The sequence below is a fragment of the Syzygium oleosum genome, unplaced genomic scaffold (assembly GCF_021117445.2).
Source record: "Syzygium oleosum isolate NSW1041296 unplaced genomic scaffold, Sole_v2.1 Sole_v2.26, whole genome shotgun sequence".
In the NCBI taxonomy this organism is placed as follows: Eukaryota; Viridiplantae; Streptophyta; class Magnoliopsida; order Myrtales; family Myrtaceae; genus Syzygium; species Syzygium oleosum.
Window position 1 is genome coordinate 3,327,227 of NW_026607510.1, and position 12,797 is coordinate 3,340,023.

At 42.5% G+C, this 12,797-nt stretch overlaps 2 protein-coding genes across 4 annotated transcripts; one reads left to right on the top strand and one right to left on the bottom strand.

Annotated features, from left to right (window-relative positions):
• Positions 1–666: 666 nt before the first annotated feature.
• On the top strand, positions 667–1,655 carry LOC115682015 (uncharacterized). Its single transcript, XM_030606144.2, has 3 exons — positions 667–829; positions 951–1,013; positions 1,404–1,655. The coding sequence occupies exons 1-3, from the start codon at positions 686–688 to the stop codon at positions 1,536–1,538; spliced, it is 342 nt and encodes a 113-aa protein (XP_030462004.1). The 5' UTR covers positions 667–685; the 3' UTR covers positions 1,539–1,655.
• Positions 1,656–2,692: 1,037 nt separating this feature from the next.
• LOC115681952 (NAC domain-containing protein 82-like) lies at positions 2,693–11,765 on the bottom strand. Of its 3 annotated transcripts, XR_008814491.1 has the most exons (8): positions 11,668–11,765; positions 10,693–11,167; positions 10,289–10,569; positions 8,368–8,772; positions 6,546–7,121; positions 6,318–6,438; positions 3,903–5,992; positions 2,693–3,066 (listed from the first exon to the last, which is right to left on the bottom strand). XR_008814491.1 is itself a non-coding variant. In XM_056303154.1 (7 exons), exons 2-7 carry the CDS (start codon positions 10,847–10,849, stop codon positions 2,981–2,983), a joined length of 1,626 nt encoding a protein of 541 aa, XP_056159129.1. In that variant the 5' UTR covers positions 10,850–11,167; positions 11,668–11,765; the 3' UTR covers positions 2,693–2,980. The 3 variants fall into 3 exon arrangements, 2 of the variants coding, with proteins under 2 accessions (XP_056159129.1, XP_056159130.1); XM_056303154.1 differs by lacking the exon at positions 3,903–5,992; XM_056303155.1 differs by lacking the exons at positions 2,693–3,066; positions 3,903–5,992 and adding an exon at positions 6,019–6,230.
• Positions 11,766–12,797: the final 1,032 nt, after the last annotated feature.

Below are 12,797 nucleotides of genomic sequence, written 5' to 3' on the forward strand. Positions count from 1 at the left end.
ACAAAGGTTGCGACCCCAGGCGAGGTGACGTTGGATTCACGCAACCCTAGGTGCCACCGTGGTCGCGTTACCTTAGGCTTAAAATTAAAAGTTCACGAATCACAATATATATTAAATTAAAATTCATGAATTATTTATATCATTACGAAAATGCTACCTTTGGCTTAAAAAATCCTCGCGGATTATAATGTCACCATCCATCGGACTGCGTCAACACTTTCCAACAAGATCTCCATTCTCCCGCGACAATGATTAATCTGATCCCGGATCGCACATTTGCGAGGTGGTAGGGGCCCGCCGATCACGAACACCCATTCCATACACGTGTACCGACACGATCCCCTCCCCCTTCGTCTTCCGATGAAGACACGTGGCGCGATCTCAGTCGGTGTCGGCGCCGACAGGATTCTCCCATGTCGGTCCTCGGTACCCGAGTTCTGGGGGGTTTTCCCCTCAAACGGCGGCGGAGGACGCCGCCGCCGCCGCCGCCGCCCGCCACGTGCCCCCGGCCGCCCCCCTCGCTGTCCGCCAGGTGGAGGCGGCTCGCGCCCCCTCAGCTCCCGCGCCTCCACCCGTCCTCCGGTTTCCGTGGCTGATCATCTCGCTCTCTCTTCGCGCACTGCATGGGGTCCTGCGTGCGTGCGTGTATATATATATAGGGAGAGGACGGTCCCGTCGTCTGTGCATGGTGGCGACGCGACACGACGAGACGAGACGGGAGGGATTCATTGATGCGATGGAGCCGGCGACGGCGAGTAGGATCGACCGGAAATCGTCCATAGAGAGCGAGCCCAGGACGCTGGGTGTCCATCAGATCCAATTCGCGAGGGTAAAGATTTCGACTTTCTTTATTTTTTTCGTGTTCATATGATCGAACGTGTTGGTTGTGATGATGGGTGTGTGTTCATGTGTCTTTGGTTTCGATTCTCCGATCGGTGGTGCTGTTTCAGGAAGCTGCGCAGTACGTGGTGAACACCAGGAGCATAGATGAAGCCTTCACCGTCTTCACCGCGGTACGTGCTCTCTCTCTCTCTCTCCCCGCCTCCTCGCCTTTTGGGTTCGATGATGATCGAGATACTGCGAACGGGTTATCGAAATCGATACTAGATGATATCGCAAGACTCGTTCCGAGCGCTTCAGAGCGTTTGGCTTGCAAAAATTATGGTCGAATTAGTTTCGACAGCGTGGATGGTGATCGTAGCGAATGCATTACAAGAGAAATTTACAGATGGGTTAGTTCTTGTGACCCGATGTATGAGAAAAGTTGGCAGCTTTTAAGGTGCTAACATTTGGGTTGAAGAGTATTGCTACATGGACCGGAGACGTGTGTGCGTATATCGCCGTAAGAATAGTCCAAATTGGCGAAACTTTAGTCCGTTATCGATGTGTCTGCTCATGTACAGGGATTGAAGCCGGTGGTGACCGAGGGGACGGCGAATGCCGACACGGCGATGGATCCGAACGAGGAGCATTTCGGGCACGGAGAGAGTAAGTCGCAATGTCCCGAACCCAGGAATGTTCTATCTGCTCCCTTTTAGAGTTGTCTGGCTATCCTCGTTGTGCCCATGGACTACTTCACAGTACGTTTTTGATTGCGTGCTCTTTGTCCTTCTTGTAGATCGAAACATGTAACTTACAGTAACAGGTATTATGTATCTTAGTGAACTACCTTTTCTTTCCTCTTCTCGAGAACAATGTCAGTCTAAGTCGCCGTCGATGAAATCGCACCGGTGGTTTGTTTTGAAAAGTTTAAGAGACTAGTGCGCGATGATAAATCATATATCGTCTCTTGACATTGCTAAAAGGTTTGTGGATTCTCACCCTCCGTCGAGAGACTATTTGATTCCTATCGACATGTAGTAACGTGATGAAGATCCTTTATCTTCAACGGCTAGTCGCCAGCAGTAACAACCATGCTACTGCGGTATTTGCGAAGTCTGTTATCGTCACACGGAAAGCGCGAGCCAAATATTTTCCCCGCATCGCAGCTCTGCCGGATGACGGTTGTTTATGGAGCGTATGAGCAAAGCTTACACAAGTGGCCAGTGATCTAAAGGTTACAGTTTTCAAATCGGACTTTCTATGGATTTCTCTGCATGCATTTGATGTTGTTTCGAGAGTGATTTCTGATATATCTTAAGCTATATTTGGTTCGGCTTTTGGGAAAAGTTTTCGAGAAAATGTAAACGACTTTAGCCTAAAGCCCTTTTATGAAAAGCAAGTACTGTTCGGTATACAGTAATTGAAAAGGATTTTGGGAAGCAACTTTTGGAGAAATGATTTGATGAAAACACACTACAATTTGAATGTCGACAACAATGTAAAAGAAACTCATTAATAAATTTATAAATGAAAAAGATCATTTTTTTTTAAGTTAAGCGACATGACAAATTTCAATGAAGTACTTAAACGAGTGAAACCCACGAATTCAATGATTCCTCTTCAAACATCTATAGGAAATTGCCAAGTCAGTAGTAAGTATAATTGCTCCATCTTTCTGACATATCTGTCTTCTTAAGTTCATAGCATTTCCACGGGTTATACTCAAAATTTATACTTGTAGGATGGTGCAGCACTTGCTAAATGAATAGTCATATTTTTCCAGACAAACCTTGAGCTAATTGGTGTTATTCTGTGCACAAGACAATCACCTGACTGTGTAGAGGAAACAGAATCATTTCAAGGCTTCCAGTCAAAAGCAAAAAAACATGGCTACATTGATCGATCAGACGAACAGATAAACATCGTGTTTTCCAGCCAAATCACGGGTTTGACTCTAATCAATTATACAGTACAGAGGAGATGCGAAGCGACTAGTCCGATTGCATTCATTCCCCGACAAATGCAGCTCGAAACTCATATCAACCGAAAAACATGCAACAGAAAAACGGAACAACAAAGATACAAACTCTTTCACATCTCCGAACAAGGCAAACTGATGATCTGCTCCTCTATGACAGCAAAGTACTCCCTGCTGAGCCTAAGGTCTAGCTTCAGGGACTTCTCCCCAGGCCTCCTCCATCCAGCCGTGGCAAAGCTCGTCGAGGTTATTCCATACCGCAAGGCCTGCAGAAAACAAAATTCACAATGGTGAAAGATGATACATTTCGAGCCAATTATGTAAGAGTGACCCTTATTGCATATTATGATAGAGCTGAACTCGGCAGGATGCAGAGGCACCATAATGAATTGATTTGTCCAAAACAAAACATTTTTTTACACATCTTAAAAAAGAACCAACAAAAGGTAATTATAACCACCATCTACAGCTATTACAGCTCTTGAATTGTTCTATATTGAAACAGGGTATGCACAACACAAAACAAGACTCTTGATGAACTTGAGAATACAAGCGACTACGAATTCGGCATAGGCGAGGAACGGAATGAAAAAAGTTAGAGCAATTCTAAAGATCCATATAGCATTAGATGAACATCTGTAAAGTTTAAGAAGAAAATCCCAGTGTGCAAAAAAGAGAACATGATTAGCGAATTCTAATACAGCCTGCAAGGATTCTTGTATCAAATTGCTAAATGGATCGCACCAACATTAATGAACGAAAGACCAATCCCATTAATTTCTAGAAACCTTAACAAAATTTTCGTGGAATTACATGAGACGAGAGTTTTAGAAGTACAGAGCGCAATTCAGGTAAACACGATCCAAAATTTTGTACAAACCAATCTCTCAAATTTCCATAACCCTCTTATAGATTTAAAAATAAATAGAGCTCACAGAAAAGTTACTGCTATGGAGTTTCTTAATATACCACTTCATTGGGATAAAAGTGAAAACCTTCAGAGCACTTAGGACAACTAAAGACGTGTGCAACAACCAAAATCCAGCACAAACTGGGAAGCGAAAGTGGAAAAACAAATACTCAGGACAAACCAGGAACTCACACGAGCTTGAAGCTCTCCGATCAAGCACAACCTAGGAAGCGAAAGTGGAAAAATAAGTACCCAACACAAACCGGGAACTCCACACGGGCTTAAGGCTCTCAAATCAAGCACAAACCAGGAATTCACCAGCTGAGCTGAGTTGTGTTCGCGAGGCAAGGGAAGAGAGGTGAATGGGCTATGTTTGTGAGATAGGCGAAGAGAAGCGAGCAATGTCACCAACTGAGCTTGCATTCGTGTGGTGAAAGAAGAGAGGCGAGAGAAGAGAAAGAGGCGAGAGTGTTTTTTTTTAAAGAAGGGATTATGATTAGTGAGTGAATTAAAAAAAATTCATTAATTGAGCTCTTTTTTGTGTCACGCTCCTTTATTCGATGTACATGTGTGCGCGACATTCACAAAAATCGAATCCCAGACTCAGTACATGTTGCACGCCGAGAAAGCTGCCTTCTCCACGCTCCTCTCCGCTTGCCAAGGCCCTTGGAGGGTACTTGGAAATACTAGCATTTTTCAAATGGGTTTTAAACAATGTTTGTGCCAAACACATTCGCATTTGCCCAAAAACCTTTAGAGGTCCTAAGGGTTTTGCAAACGTGTTGCCAAACGCACCCTTAATACCCAACCCTATCGTACTTCAATTGGTACAATCAATCGATTAATACGATCAAGCCAAAGGCAAGGTGCGACAAAGACTTAATAGAGCCCGTACAGACCAGCATGGGGACTCACTAAAGGATTAGAATGTCCGACGACCCACCTTGGCTGGTTTTGACTAACAAAGTTTGCCCAACGAAGTCCGGTTCTAAAGTGGCCTTACGGGATGCGAACTGATGTTCTATACCTCTGTTTTCTACTCCTTTCTTAGTCATCAAAACTGGCACATTCCCAATCGTACTTAGTGTCTGGGCAACTAACAAGCAGAAAAACAGTTGCTAAAACAGGTCCGGTCAGACAAGCATTAGTACTTTAACAACAATATCGACCCATAAACGGAGAAGAAAGAAATTGACTAAATCTTAAAGTAATTATGAATAAACTATAAAGCATGATCATTTCTACAATTTCATCCCTAGCCTTTATGATCCGACACCCTAACTCTTCAACTCCTCTGGTTTTTTGTGATTTTGACCCCTCCATAGTGTCAAATTTGCACAGCAATCCTAGCACGTGACCTTAGATCGGAAAGTTCCCATGGATCCCTTTCGTACAATCCGATTCGATTGCGTAGATCCGATTTTGCAGGTCACGAGCAAGAATCAATGTCAAATTTGAAGCGAAAGGAGGTCAGAGATCAAAATTACACAAAATGGGAAATCAAAAGATTAAAACTTCAAGCCAAAAAAGGATTACTTCTAAGCTAAGGCAATATTCCAAGATACAGAAGTGTCTTTGGACCGTTTATAGTTTCGAAATCAGCACATTCTCATCCAGATCTTCCTCCTCGGCTGGAATTTACTCTCGAAACACTCGGATTGGTGAGATCAACTGAAACCTCAGCAATTTAAATGACCCTACTCTAGAAACTAATGATATCGGTGTACTAAATGAACTGCACGTGATGTGGGGAGCTGAAAAACTACCAATTCCAAAGAGCGAGGAAAACACGAACAACACAAACAGAGACGCAAAAGACACCCATCGTTCAATGCAGGCACACCAAACAGAAATCTGTTCAATCAGCCACACCACCTCCAGAAACAATAACCTAAAAGTATCGTGCAAGTCTCCAATAATACATGTCCTCCCAGCGAGGCCAGCATAGTAACCGGAGAGAGTCAACTGTACAAGTGATGATAAGATCCCACATCCGCAGTTAGCCGCTCCTTTTCCTGATCGACTTCCGTTCTCCTCGCAATCAGTAACAAACGGAAACCCCTCCAACCCGCGTGACAAAGCGTCGTTAGTGCACCCACGTCCACCTCCTCCAAGAGTCACCTCGGCCTTGACATGGAAGGAGGAGTCTCCATAGAGAAGAAAGAGAGCATGCCCATCAATTTTCTTTGCTCCAGTAAATGGAGCAGGGCGCTCTACGGCAGAACTCGGATGTGTGGGATACTCCAAGAAATGGAGGATACAACAGAAAATTGTCTCTTCCCCTGGCACCAAAATACGACAAACAATAAACAAGAAATAGTAAGGACTTAGTTTCTCCCAGATATCACAATGGACGGAGTTCAAGTAACCTGCATCATTGACTTCATAATGGCAACACACTAAACAACGCTCGGAAACTCCCGAGCATTTGTTGCTTGGGCGTTACTCCACAAGCAACCACATACATAGATGAAGAATGCACTACTAAGAAGTCCATCAATCAGAATATTCCCACATGTTCTGCCATTTCAAAGATTATTAGCATAGAAAAGCTGGTTCTAGCCAAGAGAATGTGGAACCATCAGAGTCACCAGAGTTGAGATCTACCTCTTCCTGGGTTTTCGCAAGCATGCGCACATCCTAAATCGGGATTATTGATAGCAGAATTTGCTGCACCAGCGCCATATCTTACAATCTCTTGATTTGTGCATTCTCCAACACCATGACCCTGTAGTGTTGAAACGTACATAAAAATTAGATGATTTCTCTTTCTGTGGCTTTTTTCTTTTATTTGGGGGGGGTCGGGGAATTGTGAATGCAAATGCCATTACTCACCTCCCAGTGCATATCCACATGGCCCTCCATCGGCTCCAGCCGAGGGTACCGACTCGACTGAGGGAAATCCTCAGTAACTTGAGTTACTTCTGAACCATGGAATGGCTGAGCAAAAGCAGGAGAATTGGATATGGTGCCAAATCCACCTAAACCATCGCTACCACCCAGAGCAGAAAAGGCATCGACATACGCTTGATTGGATTGACCAGCCTCACCAGAGAAAGTCAACGGACTCTCGAGATCTATCAACCCCAACCCAGGAGCATTTTCATCAGGAATTACTGGAGTCCAGAATCCCTGAGCAGCAATAGAATGATCATTTGCAGAGAGGTATCTCTCTGAATGGTTGCGTCCAGATGGACCAGCATCAACTGAAGTCAATGCAGCATTGAAATCGTTCAGCTCCAAATATGGTTCACTTAAAGGAAACATATTTGCATTAGAGTTTGTGTCCGCAAAATTATTAAGGTGATGAGATGGGGCCAATGAGTCAGGAAGGTCTTCTAAACCATCGAAGATATCATCCATTGTAAATTCAGCTTCGTGAATTCCATCAGGATTGACGTGGTCAGGGTTCTGAAAACAGGAAAGATAAGAATTAGCCGATGAATAATAAATCCTATAGCTGATGAATGACAGCCACAAATATTTTGACATTCTGCATTAGATTGCCGAAGACAAAGTGGAGATCGATCCCCCAAAATTGACCCAAATGGATAAAGAAACAGAAAAGTAAGAAAATACTTCTTTAGCCATCAATCTGAAGAAAAATACTTTGAACCAGGAGAGGAGTGAAGAGTTCAAGAAGTCGTATCATAAAATCCAAAAGCAAAGGGTCCATTCACTTATTTCATTTATCCAATATTAAAAAGAAGTCGGTTCACTGCCCGTGCTAAACAATAAGAACTTATTACGAGCTCTCACAATATTACAAAAATCTTGCCAAAGTTTAGCATCATCTCCTAGTTCGTTCTGCCTCTTTTTTGGTCCCGTTTGCATCTTGTCAATAAGTAAGGTCTCATTCTAGTAGCTCAAATTTGCCTAACGCAATATTGGGTTTAAAATAGAAATTTAGTCCCATCAATTTTACTTGATTCTTAATTGATAAGTTCTCATCCAATGGACTCATTTTGTCTGATGGAACAATATGATAGGAAAATATGATCATTATTAAAAGTTGTCCAGTGCAGACAATATTGTTTCTCTAGATAACTTACAAGAGGGACAGCATCTGACAACTGTTGATAAATCCCATAGCTCTATTATCAATAATCTGAAACCTACCTAAGCAGAGCATGCCATAATAAAACACCAACACAATTCTAGGATCATCAACCTCTTCTTGGTGCTTCTATTTGATAAGAGATGATCAATTGCATACAGACTTCAATGGTTACAATTAATAAGCTGTGTTGCATGAGGTTCCTTGAATTAGCTTAGAATCATCAACATAAAGCCGAACCACGGAATTTGGAACCTTAGCATTGACTCAAAAATAGTTGGTTTAAGCCTTTTTTTGTTTTAAAGAAATTACTCCCTGATGAGATGACAGGGTGTAAAGAAAGTGAATGATAAATGTCAGACACCAAGCTCAGAAAGAAGTTTAAAAGCAGCAGCAGATGGGACATCAGGTTGACAACAGAATACAACAATAAACGAAATAAATAAAATTATGTATAAATAAAAAGAAAATTATCAACATTTTTCTTGGACAAGGAAAAGAAAACTACCAACATATGAGAGCTTCTTCAAAAAGGCATTAGCACAATAAAGCAATTGTGATCAGCAGGATAGCCATGAAGAGTGAAGAACAAATACAAACCTCAACTTTGTCGTTTTCAGAAAATGCTGCAGGGATATCATCACCAAAGATACCATGTGAAAGAAGGTATTCATCACAGGGGTTCTGAGGACCCTCCATTGTGACGTCATTGGTAGGAGCTGGCGGAGGCACATTGACAACAGAAGGCACCATCTGAGATGGTCCAGCTGGGCATGCCTTGGATGTGGACTCCACACAGTATCGCTCAGGATCTGTAATTCTGATGCCAGCATAATGCTTCTGCTTATCAGGTAAAATAAATGCCTGAGTGAAAGCGCTAACGGAGGGGACATCAGCTTCTCCATCATCCTCCCATTCTTCCTCATCGAAGGGTGCTCCGTATTGGGCACCATTTTTGGGACCAGGACCATCTTTCTGGTAGATCACACAAAGTACAAATGCATCCTGCAGCTCAGGAAAGTTCAGTGATCAGTTCTTTATCCTGATAAGGACAAATATAAAACTAGTTCAGTATTGTCGCAACATCAAATATATGCATCCGTGGGATTGAACTATTGAAAATCGCAAGAAGGGACAACCGAAACTGAGGATAAAAATATGTGAAGATTAGAACCTTTCTTTCTTTTTTTGAAGATTATAATTTTAATGGTGAAGAATCGGTCAAAAAAGTTTTATAACGAGAGTTTATTACAGACCAATTGATTGAGTTCCATGTACAAACCACTAAAAGTTGTTTATCAGTATTGTGCTAATTCATTGATTTATGGAGTAATACGTTAGGACTGCAGCATTTGCAAAGAAGAAAGCATACAAAACAGAAATTTGCCATTAATGGAACTGTCCATTTACCAGATTTCGGGGTTACTTATCAATATATGCTGAGTTGTGCTGGCAAAGATGCAAATGCACATAGGCATGCATAGGTCCACGTGACACCTAGATACCTATAGACATACCTGCCTAGGTAAAGTAATTACAATTGTCTCAGCAGATGATCCAGCTCGCAAACAAAGACATGCAAACATCAAAAAGCCTCAGGATAAACCATTCAAAAAAGAGTCTTGAGACAAATAATTGAAACACGCAACTTCAATGATCGCCAAGATAACTCCCCTGCCTTCAAACACGTGGCACCAATTTACCATTGTGAGTTACTGGACCATACAATCATAAAGCCCTACTAAGTCATGAAAGAAGTTCACCAAGTCGCAGCCTTAACAGCTAATGTTCTCGAGAAAATTAAGACCATATTGTGGCTCAAATTGTTAATGCAGAAAAAACACGTAGCATTTCTAAGCTACAGCATAACCCGACACCAAACATCAATCATTTCTCCAGATTCTCCCTGCCTCCTCAAAGCAACATCAGGTCCAAGAAAATAGAAACCATACTTGGCAGAGTGCAAGCGAAAGATGAGCAAAGCAGAGTTGGACAGATTATTGAAGAGCAAGAGGTCAACAATATATAGAGATGCCTTACCCAAAAAAAAAAAAAAAAACAATATATAGAGACTCTGGATGATGTGCACTGAAAAGCTAAAGACACCATAATAATCACATGCAGGGGTTTGGCGACATAATCAGGACAAGATAAAACCATTTGAATATGCAGACTAGAATTGCCTACTTCATAACTAACGAAAGAATTCAAAAGAGAATAAAAGTACATGAACTTGGACGGGCGGGTCAACGTCTCGGATAAAACCATGTACAAAATCTCAATCAAGCCAACCAGGCTATATAACCAAATCTAAATATGATCATCAGAATGGAGAAACCCAACTAGCTTTGCTTATGGTAAATGACTATAACATCACAGGTCCACGAGATGCGTGACACTATAAACAACGTCAAACAATAATGATAACAAACTCGCTCACATATAATATTCACGCAAGGAGATCAGAGTTCCATAAGAAGAGGATTTGCCTAATTCTTATCAGGAATTGACAAGGCAATACCTGTGCCACCCCTTGCGTCTTCAAACCCTCATCCTCAAGCCTATACTCGTGCATCACCCAATCTGTTCGCTCTGACTTACGTTCCCCGCCCAAGCGACGATGAAAAATTAAGCTTTTTATCATTCCCACAGGTTCATCCTTGTAAATTACAGGCCTGTCATTTCCAGTAGTTTTCCAGAACCCAAAATCAGTCGATCGGTTTGTTCTAGCACCAGTTGCATATTTCCTCCCACGGGGACAGAAGAAATACCACTTCAGATCTCTACTCAAACAAGCTTTACCTGATCGGGGGAGCAACAAAATCATACTTAGCACACCGAATCATGTTCCCAACCAAAAAAAAAAAAAAACCACTCAATCTGAACCCAAATACCAAACAGACAAAGAAAGAAACTTCCACGTACCTTGAAGATCCCAAGGAGGAAACTTATATATATCAACCTCTGCAATTGCTTCAATAGGAAACCTCTTTCCAAGCACTTTTCTCTTGAGGTAAAACATGACCAACTCGACATCAGTAGGATGAAAACGGAAACCCGGAGGAAGAGATGTTATCGCCATCGGGGAGACCAAGCCAAATTTCGAGAGTTCCTCTTCACAAGCACCAAATAGAGCAAAATTCTTTTTTCTTAATCTTAAAAACTGAGAGTGTCGGAGTCCCCCTTTTTTTTCCCAGAGGAATTACCAAAGGTCGTAAACAAACAACTAAACTGAAAAGTAAAAGCTGCGAAGTAAACAACGATCCGTCAGGTCCAATGCCGAAACAGGATCTTCCCGGTGCAGCAGAGCCTTCCGCGGATCATGAAAATGTAGACACAACGAAGAAATGACGAGTGTCTCTCGCTCCCTTCAAAAGACATCTGGCGTGCGATAAAAACCCTGTTTCGAAAATCATTAGCGAAAGCGTGCCCAAGGAAACCCCTAACGAATCAAACAGGCTATCAAGCACCCCGATCGCCTTGGAACTACCACAATTCAAGAAACAACCGAACAAGATTTAACAGCACCGTCAAAGATACAAGCTTTTGAATCCGAGCGATATCGCAACTCGAGCCTTCCCCTCCCCAAAACACCCAACTGGGTATGAAGACCCAAACCCCCCCTAATCAAACAATCGAGACAAAGACCCACTTCCAAGATCCTCTCTTTTCCACGAAAACCCTAACGCGGAACGGGACACGATCGACCGCCAAGAAGACCCGAGCGCGAACCTCCGATTACGCAAAAAAAAAACCCAAGCACGAAAGCGCGTGAAACCAACCCCCCACAACAGAGGGAGGAAGAAGCGGGGAGCAAGATCTCGACGGACGCGAGACGACCCAAAAGACCCCGATCGACCCAAGAATCGGGGGGGAAGAGAAAGATCCAAGAAACAATACCCGGATGGAGGAAACGCAGCCAAGAAGACACTTGAAGCAGAGGGGAGTCGAGAGAGGGAGGGGAGAGGAGAGAGGAGATGGTGGTGGTGGTGGTGGTGGTGGTGGGGGGAAGCAAGTGGTGGGGGAGGAGGAGGAGACGCAGTAGCTTCGCTCTTTAAGTAGGCAGGAGAAGCTAGAGAGAGAGAGAGAGAGAGAGAGAGAGAGAGAAGGGGGGGGGAGTGGGAGGGAAGACTTCACCAGTAGTCAATGCAAAAGAGTATATCGCTTTTTCCTTGTTAGTGTTTTTGGAGGAGGAAAAACCTAACAAGGCAGCGATTTTCTGCCCCCCCCCCCCCTTTCTTGGCTCTTGATTCCTAGGGTGTTTTTTCTGTATAAATTCTTTAACGCCAATCTTCCCCTCATTTTGAAACAGGAATACGCAGGAAAAAAGAAAAAAAGAGGAGCATGTGGATGTGAATATTAAGAAAAATCATCTGCAATTCCTCGTCGTCTTTGAAAAGATTATACGAAATATTATTCGATTTGATACGACGTGATATTAATTTTCTATATTCTCTAAAGAGCTATCTAATAATAAGTAGGAATACATTTATTTGGAGATCGTTTGTTTTTTTTCTTTTTGTACAAACAAGAACATACTATCCAATTCAATCCACAGAGCCGTTGTTCGTCCTGCCTTTTGCCTGATTGGTTATCTTTTACTTCGCGAAAACGAAGGAAATTAAAAAAAAGGATGTTTAAGTCTCTCGCGAGTATAATTATATTTTACTCGAATGCTACCGGGAATTCCGAATTACAAAAGAGAAAAAAGAAATTTTGAATTTGGTGCGAAAGAGAAAAAAAGATCACACGAAAAAAAGAAGAAGTAGTAGTAGAAATAGGAGAAAAAACATTTGGGTAAAATAATTACTTCTTCTAGAAACCGAAAAAAAAATAACCAAATTTTTTTTTTATATAATAAAAAAATTGCCACGTATTGAACGCGTCTCTTGCAAGCTTCCGCCTTGATAGCTACCAAAACCTCGCGCACGCGCCTCGTCTTCGGGAGGGGGAGCGGCTCTTTTGCCTTGAGAGAAAGTGCGAAACGACAACTCGTTTCGGCACGAGGCTTAACACAGAATCTTCGTCAC

Excerpts from the sequence above, each read along its gene's own strand:
- LOC115681952 (XM_056303154.1), bottom strand. The coding sequence starts at position 10,849 with ATGGCGATAACATCTCTTCCTCCGGGTTTCCGTTTTCATCCTACTGAT. Across the intron at positions 10,570-10,692 it reads TCCTCCTTGGGATCTTCAAG|GTAAAGCTTGTTTGAGTAGA; the intron begins GTACGTGGAAGT and ends TCCCCCGATCAG. Across the intron at positions 3,067-6,317 it reads TTGCGAAAACCCAGGAAGAG|GCCTTGCGGTATGGAATAAC; the intron begins GTAGATCTCAAC and ends TGTTTTCTGCAG.
- LOC115682015 (XM_030606144.2), top strand. The coding sequence starts at position 686 with ATGGTGGCGACGCGACACGACGAGACGAGACGGGAGGGATTCATTGAT. Across the intron at positions 830-950 it reads ATCAGATCCAATTCGCGAGG|GAAGCTGCGCAGTACGTGGT; the intron begins GTAAAGATTTCG and ends GTGCTGTTTCAG. Across the intron at positions 1,014-1,403 it reads CCTTCACCGTCTTCACCGCG|GGATTGAAGCCGGTGGTGAC; the intron begins GTACGTGCTCTC and ends GCTCATGTACAG.